The sequence below is a fragment of the Apodemus sylvaticus genome, chromosome 6 (assembly GCF_947179515.1).
Source record: "Apodemus sylvaticus chromosome 6, mApoSyl1.1, whole genome shotgun sequence".
NCBI classification, from domain to species: Eukaryota; Metazoa; Chordata; class Mammalia; order Rodentia; family Muridae; genus Apodemus; species Apodemus sylvaticus.
The window spans coordinates 120,504,362-120,523,703 of record NC_067477.1 but is presented as its reverse complement, the minus strand read 5'-3'; the positions used below and the strand labels follow the sequence as shown (position 1 = coordinate 120,523,703).

At 44.2% G+C, this 19,342-nt stretch overlaps 1 protein-coding gene across 2 annotated transcripts in view; it reads right to left on the bottom strand.

Annotated features, from left to right (window-relative positions):
* Ttc27 (tetratricopeptide repeat domain 27) overlaps window positions 1-19,342 on the bottom strand; it is a 138,976-nt gene that overhangs the window by 54,509 nt on the left and 65,125 nt on the right. For both annotated transcript variants that reach the window (XM_052186371.1, XM_052186372.1), the window contains one exon: window positions 2,570-2,797. In XM_052186371.1, the coding sequence (XP_052042331.1) occupies window positions 2,570-2,797 (228 nt within the window). The remainder of the gene's footprint in view (window positions 1-2,569; window positions 2,798-19,342) is intronic.

The window sequence follows — 19,342 nt, the reverse complement described above, 5'->3', positions numbered from 1 at the left end:
CTGCTGTGGAGATCGTAGGTAAAAACCAAGGTTTCATAAAATTAATAGAAGATGATACAATCACCGCTCAAAACTCATGTTCAGTGACATCACACTATACAATGCATCAAGAAAACGTATGATCAAAAGTATTAAAAATGGGGATATCGCTAGGCAGTGGTGGCGCACACCTTTAATCCCAGCACTTGGGAGGCAGAGGCAATTGGATTTCTGAGTTTGAGGCCAGCCTTGTCTACAGAGCGAGTACCAGGACAGCCAGGGCTACACAGAGAAACCCTGTCTCGAAAAAAACAAAACACCAAAGGAAAAAAAAAGGATATCACACAAACAGTTGTCAAGACTGAATTTCATAAGGGGCTAAATATTAAATCGATTACAGAAATTCCTAAAAACTGAACAGGTTCTTTTTTAAAAAGGAGGTGGGTAGTAGGGAAGGGGAAGGGGAAGGGGAAGAGGAAGGGGAAGAGGAAGAGGAAGACGAAGGGGAGGGAAGGAGGGGAGAGAAGAGAGAAGGGGAGGAGGGAGGAGGAACGGTGAGGCGAGGAGAGGAAGATGTCTAGGCTAACTATGGTAACATCACTACCTGTCAAGAAGGCTAAGTCAAGGCAAAATATCAAAATATCAGTAAGATGTTATGATTTTCAACACATCATCACGCTGCCTGTAGCTATCAAACAACAGTTGTGCCTGGACTTGACAAAATCTGGCTTCTAGACTTAGCATTTTTACTGGATCTAACCCCTCACTTAAATGAGTTAAACATGTTTCTTCGAGGTTAAAAACCAATGTGTCAAGCAGCAAGTATGACAAATTCAGATTAAGGCAAACAATTCTATGCATCTTGACACTGCCAAACACTGTCCTATGACCAAACTATGTAACGTTTGTTTCTCAATCTGACACAGAGTTTAGAAAGAGATTTCAGGATTTCCATGAAGATAGTATCTTGGTATATTCACGACTCCAGTTTCAAGTGACATAAATCTGTTACCTGCCAATTTACAGGTGAAATGCAGAAAGCTGCAGTCTGACATTTAACTAAAGCATCACGTGCCTCCCAGACTTCCTGGGCCCCATCTTCACAGACAAGCGTCCTCACTACTCATGTCTTCACTTTCTGCTGACACCTCGACTTGTGAGCAACTGCTTTACATATTTTCCAGATTTACTCATTTTATGTGTATGAGTGTGTACCTGCATGTATGTATGTGCACCATGTGTGTGTCTGGTGCCTGAGGAGAGCAGAAGAAGGTGCCAGAACTCTTGGAACTGGAGTTCCAGATGCTTGCTAGGAACCAAACTCCAGTTCTTGGCAAGAGTAAAGTGCTAACTGCGGAGCCACCTCTTCAGCCCACGTGAGCACCTCTTTCCAACGAAGCACACTCTCAGTAAACTCAGAACTGAGTTATCTTATGAGCATCTTGAGAGCTCGCTGAGAATCGAGGTGGCTTCCATTAAACTGGATACTGATGCATCCAGTTTTCAAATGCAATGTCAAATAAAAATGTTTAATGTTACTTTTATAATTATATACTACATTTATAATTTTAAAACAATGAGTTTTGTTACTGGATAGGTAACAAAAATTTTCTTTATTAGTGATCATAAACTTAGGACCTGCTCAACAATCTTAAATGAAGGTTTGCTATGATTAGAATTACTATGTGAAGGCCTTTTGCTTATCTGCAGTAGCAAATATCAAATATACAGACTTTTTCTCATAAGTTTTCATTATTGCTTTTGGATTTAGTGTGTGGGGGACAGGTCTTCTCCATCTGGTCTGACCCTGAGGAACCGAAGGGTCAGACACCCCTGTTCTAAGCAAACTGATTGTTTCAGTGTACAAGACACTTTCTGAGTGTACTATTTACACACACCCTTCTTCCTTGCCATTCTTTGTACCAGGCAAGGGCGGGCAGCAACCCAAGCTTCCAGCAGACAAGTCAGTGCACATGTGCAGGAGCCATGACTGGTGAATGGAGAAAGCCATGATAAAGTCTGACAGAGAGAGGAAAGAGAGGAAAGACAGTCTCAAGATCATTTTATCAAGTGCATATCATTATGTATAAGAAAAGTAATCTCCCCTCAAAACTAGGTCCTCTCCTGTAGACTTGTCGTGACTTAAGGATCTAGATACCTTTTGCAGTAATTTTTCAACTCTCATGAAGTTATATAATGGAGCTGGAGGGATGCTCCATCAGCACAGTATCCAAGCAAGACAGCCTGATTCTCACACCCAGCAAGTACAAAGCCCGAGTGGCAGCACGCCTTTTCTATGCCAACACTGGGGACGAGACCACAGGATCCCTGAGGCTCACTGCAGTCAACACAACTGATTTAATGAACTCTGGATCAATGAGAGACATTGAGAGATCATCGCGAAAACCAAGGTGGACAGCTGCTGAGGGCTGGCACCTGTTAACCTCTGCCCTACACGTGCACCTGCATACACACAGACAGAAAACATATTTTAAATGTTTTATCTGTGTGTGTGTATATCTAGACATCTTCTCCTTATACAATCAATAACCCATCCAAGCCAAGAATGGGAGGCTTTATGAGGCCTTACCTGCATGGGATTGATCTTCACTGAGCGTTCAAAGCACTCCACACATTCCCGAAACTCCTTGTTCCGAAGATGGAGGAGAGCTTTGGAGCGCTGGGCACGTGCACTACGGTGTCGGGACAGCTCCCAGGCCTTGTCGTAGCAAGAGTGATCTTGCAGGACATCTCCAAGCAAGCAATATAAACTTGGTGTTTCCTTTTTCTCCAGTTCTTGCCTAAGGATTTCTTCTGCCTGTGAACAGCAACAAAAACAGCAAAATCACTTATAGTCATCTAGCTGCTATTTTTAGGACGTGTACTTTATTTCATAGTCTGTGTATTTTCAATGACTTGCTCATTTTATGACTCAAGAGCACAGGCTGCCTGAGAAAAGCCCCAGGGAAGACAAATATGGCCCAGGGGAACAGGAAGCAGGAGAGGCAGGGACACTCTAAGGCCCGCGGAGCCTCCTGCCCGGCAGGCCGTCCGCTCCACCGCTCCACAGCGTTCCCTGCTGTGCCTGCTCCCACTGCTGCTCGGCCTCACCTTGTCCTGTAGCATAAAGACCGCTCTATTTGTTTTTATGTGTTCGCTATTTAAATCGCTAAAATTTTATTTAAAAGAGATATTATCTAAAAGCCATTGCTAAAAATCTACTGCTTGACCAAGCCACATCTCGTCTACATATGAAACTGCACTGAGAAGAAGAGCCATCTCCCTCCTCCTCAGGATAGGTGCCCTGGTAAGTCTGCTGACGTCACCATTAGTGTCAATGACAACTTCTTGAGTTCCTAATGCCCGTTTCACTGAAAATAAGCTAGGGTGGGGAAGGGGAGTAGTCTACCAAACTGACTGTCTCCCTGCCATCTCCACAGATACACTCCACAGATACCTTGAGGCAATTGATCAACAGTTACACTCATGTTCTGCCTCTGGAAGTACGACCTCAGACAGGATTTATGTTTTCATAAGGTTTGGTAATCACTGGAACCACCACCACCCCAGCCTCACATGGGGTCTGCGGCTACGGCAAATAAAAGCCTTCATTTGTATGTGAGGTGCACTGTGACTGGTCCAAATACCCCTTCTCTGTCTATATAAGTAGATTGTGCACCCTCATTTAGTGAGTGGGCTAAGAGATACTCTGTGTTGCCTGCTACACACACACACACACACACACACTCATTCACTCCCCACAAAGGATTTTCTTTAGTGGTTCTTCCTTTCTTGCCTGCTTCTAGTACTGTGGGCAGAGCTGGTAAGAAGAAACGGCGCACTGACCACAGACAGTGCAGTGGCAGGCGTGGCCGAGGAGCACGGCAGCAGCAGCTGGGCAGCCAGCAGGCTGAGCTGCAAAAGCTGCAGGAAAGGAGCTGTGTGACACCTCAGGAAGCAGAGCTGGGAAGGCAGGAGGCCACATTAAAGCAGCAAGGTGGCTGGGGCTGCCTATCTGGAGGAGTTCAATGGTGCAAGAGCACATGGCAGTAACCAAGAGGCAATGGAAAGGACAGAGAGCGGAGATAGAAGCCAGGTTAAAAAGACGCAGAAGAGAAAAAAACGGACACTAGTCACTGGACAGGCTCTAGGAAGCTGTCGTCCTTTAGAACCAAGGATCTCAGAGTCCTAACTGTAAGTTCAGAAGGCCTGGAGCCAGAACTGTCAAAAGCTAAGGAATCATGCCTTACACTGGGCCTACACTGAACTGCAGAGCCAAGGGACCCGATCCCCAAGTCTTCAGCTGGATCCATTAACTCCAGCAGGTCCAAATTCCTGCTGCTCACACCTATCTACCTAACCACGGCTGTCAAGTGTGCTACAATCTGACAGCCACTGAGACCAGCACTTACCCCCAACTTCTCCTTGTTTACCCATGACTCCCATCCAGGAAGGGCAGCCTGCTTGGAAACACCAACACCAGGCACATGTAGTTCCAGTCAGTCAGCTTAAAGACCAACTTAAAGATCACCCTCAATACAAGGCTTATGTGTAAGCATTATTCCTTGATGCCCATAATACAAGGCTGCCTGATCATGTGACTCTGGGCTTATTACTATTAGAAATACTCAACTGACCTCACCCATGTCTGCCATCCTGTTTCTGATACATTGGCAATCTGAAAGTCTATATATTTAGTTTAAGTTATAGATTTAGTTTAAGTTCCACATATCTGTTAAGGTATCTAATTCCTGAATTCTTTTAAATAAGAAATGTACTTTTCCAAGTGTCTTTGGATGCTGGCGCTTCTGCATTTGTGATGCAGTACAGGTAATACAGACTGTCAGGTGTACTCTGGACATGGAATCAAAATCTATAAAACAATTTCCAAGAGAAAATAATCATAAGTCTACAAAAGCCAAAACAAATATGAAGTTTTATAATTCAATGTTTTACAATACAAGTTCCCTCTATTAGCAAATAATATAATGGTTTTGAATGTATCTGAACAAAACTCTGTGACCCATAAAGATAAACAGTTAACCAAAACGTCATATGACAGCAGCCACACCAATAAGCTTACAATATGGTTCAAAGCATTTCTCTTGACAGGAAGACATTTAAACACCATTCCACAAATTCCAAAGCTGACTCACTTAAAATTCCTTTCTGTTCTATCCTGTTACAGTGGAGTCTGTGGTCTGCAACAAATGTCTGTCACCATGCAGCAAAGATGTGATGACATGCACTGTCTCCTGGAAATCTGGCACTGAATCTATCTGTTGAGTTGGAAGATGCCATGATTGTGAAGGGAAAAACCCTGGCAAGTCCATGACACCCACTGAAGAAGGGATTCTGGAGATGTCTTCTTGATGCCTTAGACTAAAGCACACACAAGCTCAGGACTTTGTATGCTGGGTAACAGACAGGACACCATGAAGGGACACAGTGAGAGACAGGCCAGCTCTTCCAAACCCTCTCAGACAAGGGAGAGGAGGGGAGGGGAGGGGAGGGGAGGGGAGGGGAGGGGGGAAGGGGAGGGGAGGGGAGGGGAGGGGAGGGGAGGGGAGGGGAGGGGAGGGGAGGGGAGAGGAGAGGAGGGGAGAGGAGAGGAGAGGAGAGGAGGGGAGGGGAGGGGAGGGGAGGGGAGGGGAGGGGAGGGGAGAGGAGAGGAGAGGAGAGGAGAGGAGAGGAGGGGAGAGGAGAGGAGAGGAGAGGAGAGGAGAGGAGAGGAGAGGAGAGGAGAGGAGAGGAGAGGAGAGGAGAGTAGGTGTTTTCGGTCCTCAAGGCGGAGAAGCAGGGAATTTCTGATGCTTTCAGAGGGTTTGCTGTCTTTGGGCTGTCAGGCCGGGCCTCCTACCAGCTCCAGGACTGCTGAAGCACAGATAGGGTAGACTCAGGCATGAGCTCTGTGCAAAGTCGGAGGTAATCAAACATGTTTCACTTAATTATTATTTTCTCAATGGACTTTTTGCTATACAATGTTTTTGTTTTTTATTCTTTAGCAAATGCTGTGGGTGGGCTTAGAAATATGGCAAAAATAACATTGAGTGACTTTCAAAGCTGGGAGCTTTTCCTGGACACTGGGCTAGAGCCCTGTGCTGCCATGTAAGCAGTCCCATTGTCCCTCAGCTGGTTCATGAGGAGAAGCCACCTAGAGCAGCCTTGAGATGAGGACAAGAATCCCAGTGGCCCCCAGAGACCGCCCTACCTGGGGATTCATCCTATAAACAGTCAACAAACCCTGACACTACTATGGTCAACAAGAAGTGTATGCCAAAAGGAGCATTGCCATGGTTGTCTCCAGGGGCTGGGGGGGCAGGGAGGTCCTGCCAGAACCTTACACATACAGAGGCAGATGCTAACAACCAAGTATTGGACTGGGCATGGGGTCCCCAATGGAGGAGCTAGAGGATGGTAGGGAGGAGCTGAAGGGGTTTACAGCCCCATGGGAAGAACATTGATTTCGGCCACCCAGACGCCCCAAGACTCCCAGGGACTGAACCATCAACCAAGGGGCACACATGGTTCCAGCCAAAAATGTGGCAGAGGAAGGCCTTTTTGGGTATCAATGGGAGGAATGGTCCTTGGTCAGGTAAAGGCTCAATAGAGGCCCCAAGAAAGGGAAACCTGGGATTGGGGGAGGAGTGTGTTGGGTAGAGAGGCATACACGTGGAGGCAGGGGGAAGGAGGAGGGGGAAGGGTTGGGGGTCTTAGGGGAGGGGAGATATCTCGAAAGGTTTTACCATTGGCAATGTAAATGAAGCAGATATTCAATAAAAAATAAATTAATTTTAAAAAAAGGAAAAAAAAAAAAGAATCCCAGTGACCTCAAGCTATCTGAAGTGTGGAGGCCTTCTGTTGGAGGAAGCATCCTAAGCCTCATGAAGCGCCCACTTCACCACCGCCTAACAGTAACTTCTGAGAAATCCCAAAGCCTGGTCAAGCTTTCCCTAGATTCATTCCTGTTGTACAGAGACACAGGAGAAACAAACAACTTATGGGGGCGGGGGAATGAAGTGGGTTTGAGCCACTATGTTTTTAGCAGACTCAGGAAATGCAGTAGAGCGAGCCTCGGACCAGTTACTCCATCACAGCCAGGAGCAGAAGAGGTCAATGGTCATTAAAGACCAGACTCAAGAACTTTTGAATTAGTCAAGGAACAGAAACTCCCAACTTCTTCCGGCCCCTAAACCAGCAGAGTTTAGGCAGCAGTCCTCTCTTTGCAGGGTTGACATTACTTCACCTAAGACCAATGCCTGTATCATTCATCCTATCCTCTAGACACACAAATTCACACGTAGAAGGCACTGAAAGGTTTTAATTTATAGAGAGAAAATCCTGGGATCAAAAAGATTCTAGAGGTGTTAAACCAGGGACAAATGTGATCATAATTGAAATCAGGCTGAACTGAGATCTCCTAAAGAGTTTTGATTCACAATGCTAACTTGAACATCTGGGGATAGTTCTAAATAATGTGCTCAAGTACATGACGAAGCCTGGACTCAAATGTGGCCAAAAACCAAAGTTGAGATTCCAGAAATTCCTCATGTAATCTGGAGGAAGGAATCCAATGCTCAGGATGGAGCATTGCAACCTGCTTACCCACCCCAACTTGTCACTGGAGAACACAGGGCTTGTTCCCCCATCTTGGCTTTGAGAAACACAGTTCACATGGGAGAAGAAACATATTTGAAAAAGACCATCATAAATGTGCTGGGTAATAGGGGAACACTTGGGAGTACTCTGCCGTCATGAGCGTCTAGATTCCAAAGTGGCAGACACCTGCCAGTTGCACTGCAAGCCAAACAGGCATGATGGCTTTGCTCAGACACGGCTAGCCAAAGTCATGCTGTTGGGCCCAGCATGGATTGTGAAGTAGTGACTGATCCCAACCAACTCAGGCAGGCAGCCAACTAAGGTCCATCTTGATCTATGTAACATTGTAAAAGTGTAAGTCTCTTCTCTAAGATGCCATCTCTCACTCAGTTCCTATGCCCCAATATCTCCAAAGACTCAGTCTCTTAAACACAATTAAAAGGACAATTACCACATAGAAAGGACCATATGATAATGTACCAAGTGCATAGCAGATTTCTTTTTATCTATTCAGCTTTAAAGAAGTAAACCTAGCCATTTGCTAGGTACTTGTATCCTGAAGAAAAGGCTTCTTTCAGAGTTAGTTTTCAGTTAATGCTAATGCTAATGCTTTGGAACCTAAGGAATTTGTAGGAGCCTGTCCATTCCAGAGTAGGCATATATGTCTCTGAATCCATAAATGATTATTTCCCTGAACACAGCAAGCGAGATATAGTAAGTAGCTGGCAGAACACCTCATGGGTGTTACTGCAGCACAGAGAGCCAAAGCATGGTCCTCAGCCTTCACCTTTCCATCCAGCACTGGATGGCTACATCTGCTATGGAAAGATCTGTCTAAACCTCAAAGGCAGTAAAGTATAGCTACTGTCCAGGACACGATCTTTTCTCTGAAGTTTTGGCCCTTGAGAAATGGATATGGATAATGAAAAAATGTTTCTCTTTATCCAAGAGCTACATACTATTGGATCAGAGAGCGATGAAAGCACTCAGGGCTTATCTTGCCTGAGAACAGTATGAACTTTATGATTTAGTTGTCTTATCAGCCTATCAGACCACATCAGTCAATGGCCTTGATGATACTCTACTGATAGAATTCAAGAAACCAAGATAAGAAATTGCCTCAGTGTCAACCAAAGCCAACTGAAAATCATCTGCTTTATATAATAGCTTATTATGAGAAAATAGTCAGTTGAAAAAATTATCTTCATAATTTACCATCTATTAACTAAAACAAGTGGTTATGGTTTTAATCTAAAATGTTACACATAAGCTCATTTTAACACTTGGTCCCAGCTATCAGCTCTATTTCAGAACCTTTAGCAAATGGGGCCTTTGAAGGGGATACTCAGCCCAATTTGAGCATCGTTCTGCTTCCTGCTGAGGTACTTCTGTGACTGCCACACGCCCACACTACCCCAAGTTGCTCTATGCACTTGAATAGAATTCCTCTGAAACTAACTGAAAGTAAATCCTTCCCTCAAGTTGCTTTGGATGGGTACTGATCACAATGCCAAGTCATTAAGACACAGGCTTGTGAAATAAATGCGTAGTCTTATATTCGTTAAACTCCGCTATGGAAATAAATGTTTAAAGCTTCCCTATGTCAGAATTCTCCTTCAAGCTGTCTTTCGGATAACCAGGCTCCCACGTCAAAGGGCCAAGCCCTTGCCTTCCGTTCTGCCATGGCCTGTGCTTACCCTGGAAGTGAGGTTTCCTAAAATCCCCCATGCATCTGTTCCATGGCAGGTCTGGCCAGAGGGGAACTGCAAGGCAGAATGAACCAACAGCCTTTGCATGCCAGCACGGCCATGGCAAACACAGTGCCACACAAGACCCAGAACAGCTTGGGCAGCCCGGCTGCCTCTTGCTCTGTGTGTGTGTGTGTGTGTGTGTGTGTGTGTGTGTGTGTGTGTGGCTGATCTTCCCAGCTGTGAGCCAACCCTGCTGATCAATGCAACTGCAGCCCTCTGTGAAAGTCTCTCATTGAGTTCACAGGGCTGCTAGCTACAAAGTTCCCAGAGATTTCCACTGACCTGTTTAAGGTCCCCTTCACAGTCTCAGTTCAATCGCAGTAGCTGCCTTCACAGATTCCCTCCCATCCACCTATAGCAATGTTCACACAGACTGCTAGAAGACCTCTTCTCCATCCTCAGACTCTCGCTTCACAACTTGACTTTCCCTTTTATACAGGCCCTAACTTCAGAAAACCCCTTATTCTCAAAAGGATGCAAGGCTTCTACTCCTTCCTTAATAAAGAAGCCTGGGGTACAACCCTGTTAACGTTTATCAATGTCTCCTTTACCTTTTTTATCTTCCTATTACATAGCTCATAGGTTCATTTTAAGTCAATTCACAAGTGGGTAACTTCATTACCTCAGTCCCTATCATAATTCTGAGAATTAACCATATTAATTTAATCAAAGTTATAAATTAGACCTCTCAACAAGTGGTCAGTCTCCAAAGCCACAAAGCTGAAAAGCAAAACCTTTTTTCCAGACTTAATACTATTCCATGGGTTGATGAATGAACACAGTGGAGTATGGGTGAATGGGAACGCTCGGTAGGGGGCAAGAATGTATTAAAATCGACCATAACAGCAACCAGAAAGAGAACCAGCTTCTTTAGCACTCTCAAAGTTACCAAGTGCATACATGAAATTATGCAAAGCAAATTCACTCAAAAGAAACAGCCAGACCTTGATGAGGACAGCCAGCTTCACGGCACTGTAACTAACTGGGCCATGCCTATTCCCTCCCTTCTAACTCTGTAGTATCCTTTAAAATCTACGGCCTCAGTGAGAACTGGTCTGGCAGCCACCAGAAGAGGCCCCCTGGATTTGGATCCTGCCCATCTGCTGAAGGCTCACAGAGCTCACCCACATTTCATCCCACTCTGAGCTTTTCAGGGAACGCCCTCGGAAGCAAAGACAACCGTTAAGTTCACATGAGGTGGTGACTGACAGAGGGACAACAAAAGTGAAGAAATTGGTTGTATTAAAAAATAAAAAACCAAATAAAATAAAATAAAATAAATAAAAACCACTAAAATATTACATCATAACCATTAAAAAAAATCAGTAAAAAACGATTGACTTACCGGGCAGTGGTGGCACACACCTTTAATCCCAGCACTTAGGAGGCAGAGGCAGGTGGATTTCTGAGTTCGTGGACAGCCACGGATGCGCTGACTGAAAATATACTTGAGGAACAGTCCAACCTACAAGAGCAGAATAAACATTCTTCTCAAGGATGCACACACATTCTCCAGAATGTACTGAATGGTGGCTCATGGTACAAGTCCAATAAACCTGAAAGGACTGCAGCCATGCACCGATTGGATTAAGGGAATCGTGAACATGAAAATTAAACACGCACTCCTGAGCAGCCAGGAGTCAAAGAGGAAATCACCACAAAACTAAAAGCATGTTAAGATGAAGCAAAGCAGAGACATTCCAGAACTTACAGGACACGGCCAAAGTGTGCACAGAGGGAAGTTTATGGCTCTAGATGCCTATGGTGACAAAGGAAAATTATTAGTCAATAACCTCAGCTTCCCCCGTTAGCTTCCCCAAGAGAAGAGCAAGCTACACCCAAAGCATGCAGAAAGAAGGAAATAACAAAGATAAAAGAGGCAGGGTTCTGAAGACTCAAGTCACTGAAGCTAAAGATGAGAAGCTGGGGGGCCGGTCCAAGCGGGTAAGGCATACAAACGTGTCGCCCAGAGTCTGGATGCCCAGAACACAAGTAAGACATGCCACTGCAGTCCCAGCTCTTAGATGGGGGCCCAGGGTCTCGGGAGCAAACTGGCTACCAAAGCTAAACAGTCGGGATCCAAGGGCCTCCAGTTCAACAAACCAGACTCTGCTTCAAGAAAACAAGGTGAAGCCGGGTGGTGGCACACGCCTTTAATCCCAGCACTTGCGAGGCAGAGGCAGGTGGATTTCTGAATTCAAGGCCAGCCTGGTCTACAGAGTGAATTCCAGGACAGCCAGGGCTACGTGGAGAAACCCTATCTCAGAAAAAAACAAAAAAATAAAAAACAAAAAAAACAAAAAAAAACAAAAAAAAAAACAAAAAAAAAAGAAAACAAGGTGAAAAGAAACTGAGCAAGACACAGATCTCTACATATAGACCCCTACCTGTGCACTTACACACACACACACACACACACACACACACACACACACTTTTTAAAACAGGTTTAAAATAGAAATGAAGAAATACCCTTATTAACCTTAGAGAAATAAAAGCTGGTAGGAGATTCTCTACTTTAGAGATACCCCACATTAAAGTAGGATCCAAAGCTCAGAACATCAAATCATACCCTAATAGTATTTATTTGATTAAAAACACGACAAAATAAATTCTATTTCTACACTCAACTGCATTATAGACTTGAAGATTTGCTAAAGTCTAAGACTCAGTGTGTCCAACCTTTGCAAGGAAAACAATGTAAAAAACAAAGAATAAGCCTAAACCAGGAAAATGTTCACACTGAGAAATGCTAAAGGGTCGAGGACTTCACCTTGGTATCTTACTTCAGCCTCCAACTCCCTAACTCCATAACTCTTTAAGAACCAGGAACACAGTGGGTGGCATGTAACTCATCACTGCCAAACTCCATCAACTGTGGATGCTTTATTATCTGGAAGATGGGTGTGGAGTGTCAGAGGGAAGCAGCTTCCAGGAGAAGGGAGGAAGAGCAGAGCAGTGGCCCTGCCTGGTCTGGACTGACCTTAATTCTTTCTCCTTGACGTCTTACACCTCCTCCTCCTGCCAGCGGACCTCTCTCCAGGACAGTGCTCAACGGCAATATATTTCCTTGCTTCAACGCAGCACAGTGCATTCCTTGGCCTTTGCATTCTCTCCAGCATGTCCCAGTTCTATCCTTCCTCCTCCACTTATCCACTAAATTTGTACAATTTATTACTTAAAAAAAAGCACTACAAAAGATGTGCCCAGTGTACAGGAATACTGCATTGGGGTACCATGCACAGTCGTGCAACATCATTTTGCAGAAGCAAGAGATTTCAGAGTGCAGACCCTTTCTTTGTAGCTGGCTGCATGCTGCTCTCTCCTGTGGGAAAATACAGTATGGGGAGGGGTGAAACAGGGTCTCACTCTGTCTTCCAGGCTTGCCTCAAACTCACAGCTAGCCTCCTCCTGCCTCAGCCCACTGAATCCTGGGATGACCATAGCTCAAATACACATTTTTATAAAGATACAGGAAAATTTGTCACTAAATAACATTGTATTCCCACATATGCAAGGGATATTCATTATATTTATTAACCTATTTTACTTTTCTTAATGAAATCACATATTAGGAAGCGAGTCGCAGCATATACTTCGAGCTAGGACTTGAGCAGAACCTACAATTACAGTTAAAGGAATACGGGGAGCCTACATTGCTTGGCCCAGAGACTTGACAGTGCTGGAGAGTGAAGGGAAGAGAGCAGACAGGGAGTCTCCCAGGGAGGAGCCCACGGCCCTCACTAGCTAGTCAGTACACCGTGTCAGATCTGGGCCCACTTTCCATCTGGCTGTTTGGGTTTTGTTTGACTCTTGGTTTAGGGGTTGTTTTGTTTTGTTGTTTGATTGGATTTCATCTTTTGGATCTCTAAGAGAAGCCAAGAAATCCGGAGTTTTTAAAAGATGAAATCTGAAAATTTTTACTGACATTTTTTTTCCAAATGCTGTGAAAGACAGACAAAAAGTCTTGCTGTCCTACATTCACCCACAAAATGTCAACTTGCAACTTCAAATTCAGGACATAAACTCCAATACTTTATGGGACCCAGTCCCCCATTCCCTGTGTAGTTCAGGTAGAACTGCGGAAGGGGATGGCACATGATGGGACCAGCAACCATTTCTATTTGTAAGAGTACAGTGCTCTACGTCGTTAAGTGGAAACCAGATGGAGGGAGAGAGATCCTACCCTGCTGCTTCAATCTCAGACAGCACTCTGTCAGCCTTGAGTGAAAGCTGAGTTCAATCTTCAAAGACGGCGGCAGGGGGGTACTTTTATTTTTTTCTGCTTTAGTCTGAAGTGATTTTCAAACTGTACTTCTTGGCTAAGAGTTGTATGTTGATTGTTGTGGATTAATGGAAAGAATTAAAGTTCTAATGTGTGACAGGAGCAGCCATCATCTGGTCAGCATACACGCAAAGGGAACTGACAGACAACTGTGGTAAGTCTCCAACAAAAAATGAAGAGGCAGAGACTAAGTAGCTCATGGACTCAGTGGTTCTGAGTGGAAAGGGCACCCTGAGGACTATCAAAATGACAGACAGGCCTAACCAAGCCAGTTCACTCCAAGCGGGTGGAAAGTGACAGGCCAAGAATGTAAGATGGTGTTACTAGGGAGCAGGAGAGGTGGCTCAGTTAGGATCATTTGCTCTTACAGAGGACTGGATTATGGCCTCCAGGACCCATATCAGGCAGCTCACAGCCTGGAACTCCGGGGGATCTGATACCCTCTCTGGCCGCCATGCACATCCATGTGAGCACACACAGGAACATACCAGATACACAAACCTGAGCAAATTTTTTAACTAAAAATGAAAATAAAAGATATGGCCTTCTGGCAACAGGCCTGAGTCTAAAAGAAGCAAGCACATCATGCCCAGCTCTAGCAGTGCACATGTGTGAAGGGACTCACACAGCGGGTTTCCTCTAACCCCCCAAGCAGAGAGCATAGCTCTCGGTCCTAAGTGCTACCCACTGGGAAGGTGCTCTACATCGCTGACACACTGACACACGCATGCGTAGGGCAGCTGGGCTAGCACGGAAGCACCCTCTCCCCTTCCCAGGCACAACACTCCTGCAGGACAGCTGGCTCCTGGTAGTCATGTCTCATGAGCAATGACCAAGAGCACAACGGCCCCACGCCTGGGCTGGGCCCTCAGCCTCACGACCTGTGTGGCTTCTGAGCCACGTGCTCAGGGCCAGCTCCTCACCAACTGCTTCTTGTATTTATGTGTGTGACAACACCAGGCTCTGGCTTGGGATTTCTCAACGTGTACTTGCCAACACAAGCACTCCACGTCTAAGATAAAACAGCGTAATTTAAACCAGGCCTAGTTATCCGGTTAGCTGGTCGCCTCCTGTCTGCATTACCCAGCTGTGGGGCATTTTCAATTACTGTGCCTCTGCGGGGTTTAACTTCAAAGTCTAATCTCCAATTTTTAGGGGAATTACAGTAACCATGAAGGCAGGCAGGTGTGGGGAGAGGACAGGTTTACAGGGAATGAAGTCTGTCTGAAGACAAAATTTGCCACTTACCAATGTTAACTAGTAAAATGGCAATGGGGATTCATATTTTGTAGTTTCTTATGAGTAGCATGTAATGATTACAAACCGATCGAGTAAAGACACCCATGAGACAGGCTGAGAAACTGCATCATCTACCAACAAACTATGGTGTCCTTACAGTTAGTGTCTAAAGGTTCCATGGAGGTGTGGGCAGCCATCGCACTACTGAGAACAAGACAGCAAGGTAGCAGGTGTTTTGCCATCTGGCCAGTCACCCATAAGAAGGGCTCTACCGGGGCATCTGCTTCCTGGTACATTTTCAACCATTTGTTATGTGGGGTCTATGGTATCTGGGGACATAGCTCTAAATAACACAGACTAAAAAGCACAGGGGAAAGAGTCAGCTAGAGGGACATCAGAGTAGTCCTGGGTGCTGAGGAGTCGGTAGGAGAGCAATACAGATCCAGAGGGGAGGCAGAGTGCAGACACTACAAACACTGGGAGGAGACCAAAGAGTAACAAGAGTTTGCCAAGGGTGACAAGCATTCTAGAGACAAGAGCACACACGTGGGCCTTGAACGGAGGCCACACCAGGCCGGGTAACCACCCGAGCTTCCTCTTCCTGGACCCTGGGAGTTGACATGGACAGGAGACTGAGGGATGAGGCCATGAAAAACAAGCAGATCCTGAAGCAGCAGCAACCATTCACTCTCCATCCTGAAGACAAAAGGGAAGTCACCCATGGCTGGGACGGCCATGTCAGATACTGCTTAGGAACACTGCTCTGCCGAAGAACTTGTAAGAAACTCAGAATCACATAAAGAACTTTTATCTTGGAAGACATAACCCCACCCCTCATAAAAACTACACTGACTACTAAAAACACTCAGCTGTTTTTAAAGTAATGAATTTACTTGCAACTTAAAGCAAAATAGTAAGAGTCCATGGTTACAGTCATTTAAAAATGTAGCATAATCAAGATACAGCTCTGAGACTCAGGTAAACCTGGCTTCCTGTAAGGAAATTCTTATTCCTCCTCACACGCTTACTTTCTATCCTTGCCTCCACGGAGCTGATGCCAGCTCAGCCTCTGATGCTTATTTAGAGACCAAACTAGGTTTACTCAACAAATCGAGATTTTGCCATCAACTAAAGGAAAGTCTGACAAGCAAGCCAAATAACTGAAAAATTAATGCTAACATGAGAGCCAGTTCTGATCCCAGGGTCAACCAAAATTAATCGTCGCTATTTCGCCAATTATATGGCCATTCAATTGTAAGAATATCTGCAAGCAGTGGTCTAGAGAGTCTGAGGACCTACCAGGGCAAGGGGTAAACACGACCATCACAGCAATCCCTACACTCAGGCATATCTTTAAATTAGCCTTTTAAAAATAAATTATTCCATTAAGCATAAAATGCAAGGATTAACATTTCAAACATCCAGTGAAATCGAAAGGCGGTGAAAACCACTGGCACACGGCCGAGCACCAGAAGCTCAGCTGGTCCAGACATAAAGCATCTGCTTCCAACATGAAGCAGTGCTTCTCAGGGTCTATGGTTAAAATTCACTGAAAATATAACATAGGACAGTGGGAGGTGCAGGCTCTGAAGGGGCGGATCAGCAGTTAGGGGCACTTGCTGTCCATGCAGAGGACATGGTCTTGGTGCCCAACACCCACAAAGAGGCTAACAACAATCTGTAACTCCAGTTCCCAGGGAGCAAATACTCTCTTCTGACTTCATGGGCACCATCCACACACATGCAGTGCATGTATATATATGCAAGCAAAACATGCAGTCATATAAAAGCAAACAAAGTAAAGAACTCCATTAAAAAAAAAAGAAAGAAAGAGAAGAAAAAGTTCTTTGTTAAACTCAACCTTTAAAAATCGAAATTTTGGGGGGCTATAAGTCACAAAATTTTACAAGAAAACAAATAACTACATTTCTAAAAATATGTACATTTCCAATAATATTTAGGAACAGGCATCTAACTATTATTACTCTAAGATAATTCTTACAAGAACATAAAGAAATCTTACAGTATAATAATATTACAGCTATTAGTAGAAGCATCAACTCCTTAAGGGTTTTTCTTCTAATAAGGGCATCTCAGCTTTACATCTTTACATATTTTCTGAAAATAATTAAATTAATATTTCAAAGTATGCTTTGGGTATTTGTGATTCACCAACTTACAAAAACAAAAACTAAAAAAAACCAACCCCCCCCCCAAAAAAAAACACTAAAAAATTTTCCTACTAACACTAAAAAACTACTACTACTACAGTGTCTGGAGAGATGGTGTGGTGGTTAGGAGCACTGACTGCTCTTCAGGAAAACCTGGGTTTGGGTTTGATTCCCAGCACCCACATAGCACCTTCCAACTGTCTCTAACTCCAGTTCTAAAGGATCTGTCACCCTCTTCTGGCCTCTACAGACCCTGGATATGTACATGGTACAAAGATACACATGCAGGCAAAACACACATTCGCATAAAATAATAAACATAATTTTTAACAAACCTACCATTTCAAAAGTGACCGTATTTTCTATAGCCACTATTATTTATTTGTTAAGCAATGTAGAAGAATTATGCAATAAAGAATGATGAGATTGGAAACCAAGATAATCATTCTACCATCCATTCCTTCTTTAAATAAACATTTAAGACAATAAATGCTATAATAATAATAATAATAAGGTTTTGAACACAGTTCTATATTTGATCAAATTTGAGATGCTATCAAACATAAGGCAAATTCTTAATGAAAGAGGAAAGTGCTTCAAATTTTTTACCTATTTAGTAAAGTTTGATTAATTCTTTCTGCCTTAAGTACATTGTTGGGCATTTTCTATTGCAACCCCCTCTGTACAGAGCTTAGAATGAAACAAGGCTTAATCAACTTCTGATTGTTTTGTTTTTTTGAAGCAGGGTCTTACTATGTAGCCCAGGCTGGCCCTGAACTCACAGAAATTCACCTGCCTCTCCCTCTCAAGGGCTAGAATCAAAGGCATGCACCGGCAAACCTGGACTTCATCTATTTTTGAGTATCTTCCCTTTTAACACCCACAAAACACTTGGTTGTTACTTTTAAAGAAATGTTAGTGAAATTATGAGTTTTACCAGTAGAAAACGTTTATTTCATGAACTCCTAATTAATTTCTCTACTTATGTCTTTTATTTTGTTTTTGATTCAGTGCCAAATAATACTTAAATCTTCTCTTCATTTTAAGTGCCAATTAAATCCTACAACTGTCATCCTGACACTGTTAAAGTATCAACATGGTATCCACTATAACCAGTATGCACGGACCCAAGAATGGGTCACCTGACTGAGACTGGAAGATCACTGACTGTTAGCTCAAGTTCCCATTTCAAAGCTACCAAAGAATGAACAGGTACATGTCACAGAACCACAGCAAACATGCATGTATCACAATGTATCACAAGGTAAGCACCATCTGGAACCACGCATTACCATGGGGAAACCTGGAAGAAAGCAGATCATGTGCATCTGAATAAGGAAACTGAGACTGGGTAGATAAAGTGACTTGGCCACATCACAAAGTGCCCTGAAAGTAGGCAGCCGGGCCAGGCAGCCGTCCAGAGAAGAGCTCCTTAGTCACCAAGTCATGCTGCTTGAGTGATCAGTGACAGGCTCTGGGACCTGAGGTGAACCATAAAGACCAGAGAGCACTCTGCTGATGTACAAAAGAAGGGAACTGAGTGGGTAGCAATGGAATTCTTCTCTGGGATCAAAATATTATATAGTCTTTACAGCAAACCCTTAGTCCTACTGGAAAAGGATGCTGTGCTGGGAAAGAAGTAATGCAAAGGGCCACTTGCAGCTGGCTGCTTCACAGACAGCATTTGGGACAGGATGCAGAGCTATGTCAACTTCCTATCCTAAAACTGCCTTTACCCAAGAATGGATGTCACGTGAGTACAAACATGGTGACGTGATCTGACACAAATGTGGTCTTTGGAGTCAGAAGATGAGAGCAAACGTGATACACTGAGGGACCACTGGCACAATGAGAACCACATGCCTTAATAAGAATAGTAGGTGTATACTCCAGGAGTCCTCCACCCACCACTGCACACACCCACAAAGCCAATGTGGTTGCTTGCTGACTCCCAGCTAAGTCCACTGTTGTTCTGAGTTCAAAGTATAACTTTTTATTTCTAAGCTGTTGTTCTGAGTTCTAAGTATAACGTTTTTCTTCCTCTCTCTGAAATCCCTTTTCAGGAAGTGGCCAAAATCCTAATGCTGCTCTGTCCTGACCCTGCAGGAGGCATTCTGACTCTCTCTGAAACCCTACGCACCACGCCATCTGCAGCTGGTAGGAGACTTCAATTCCTGAGCCAGTCTGTTTTCTTGACGTCTAACTCAAAAAGCCTAACTTCTCTTTTACATTTCCCCCCAACACCTGCTGAAATCTTCAGTTTTCCTCCCATCATTTTTCTTCTCAAATACCAATAAAATTGTCCTTGAGTATTCCTC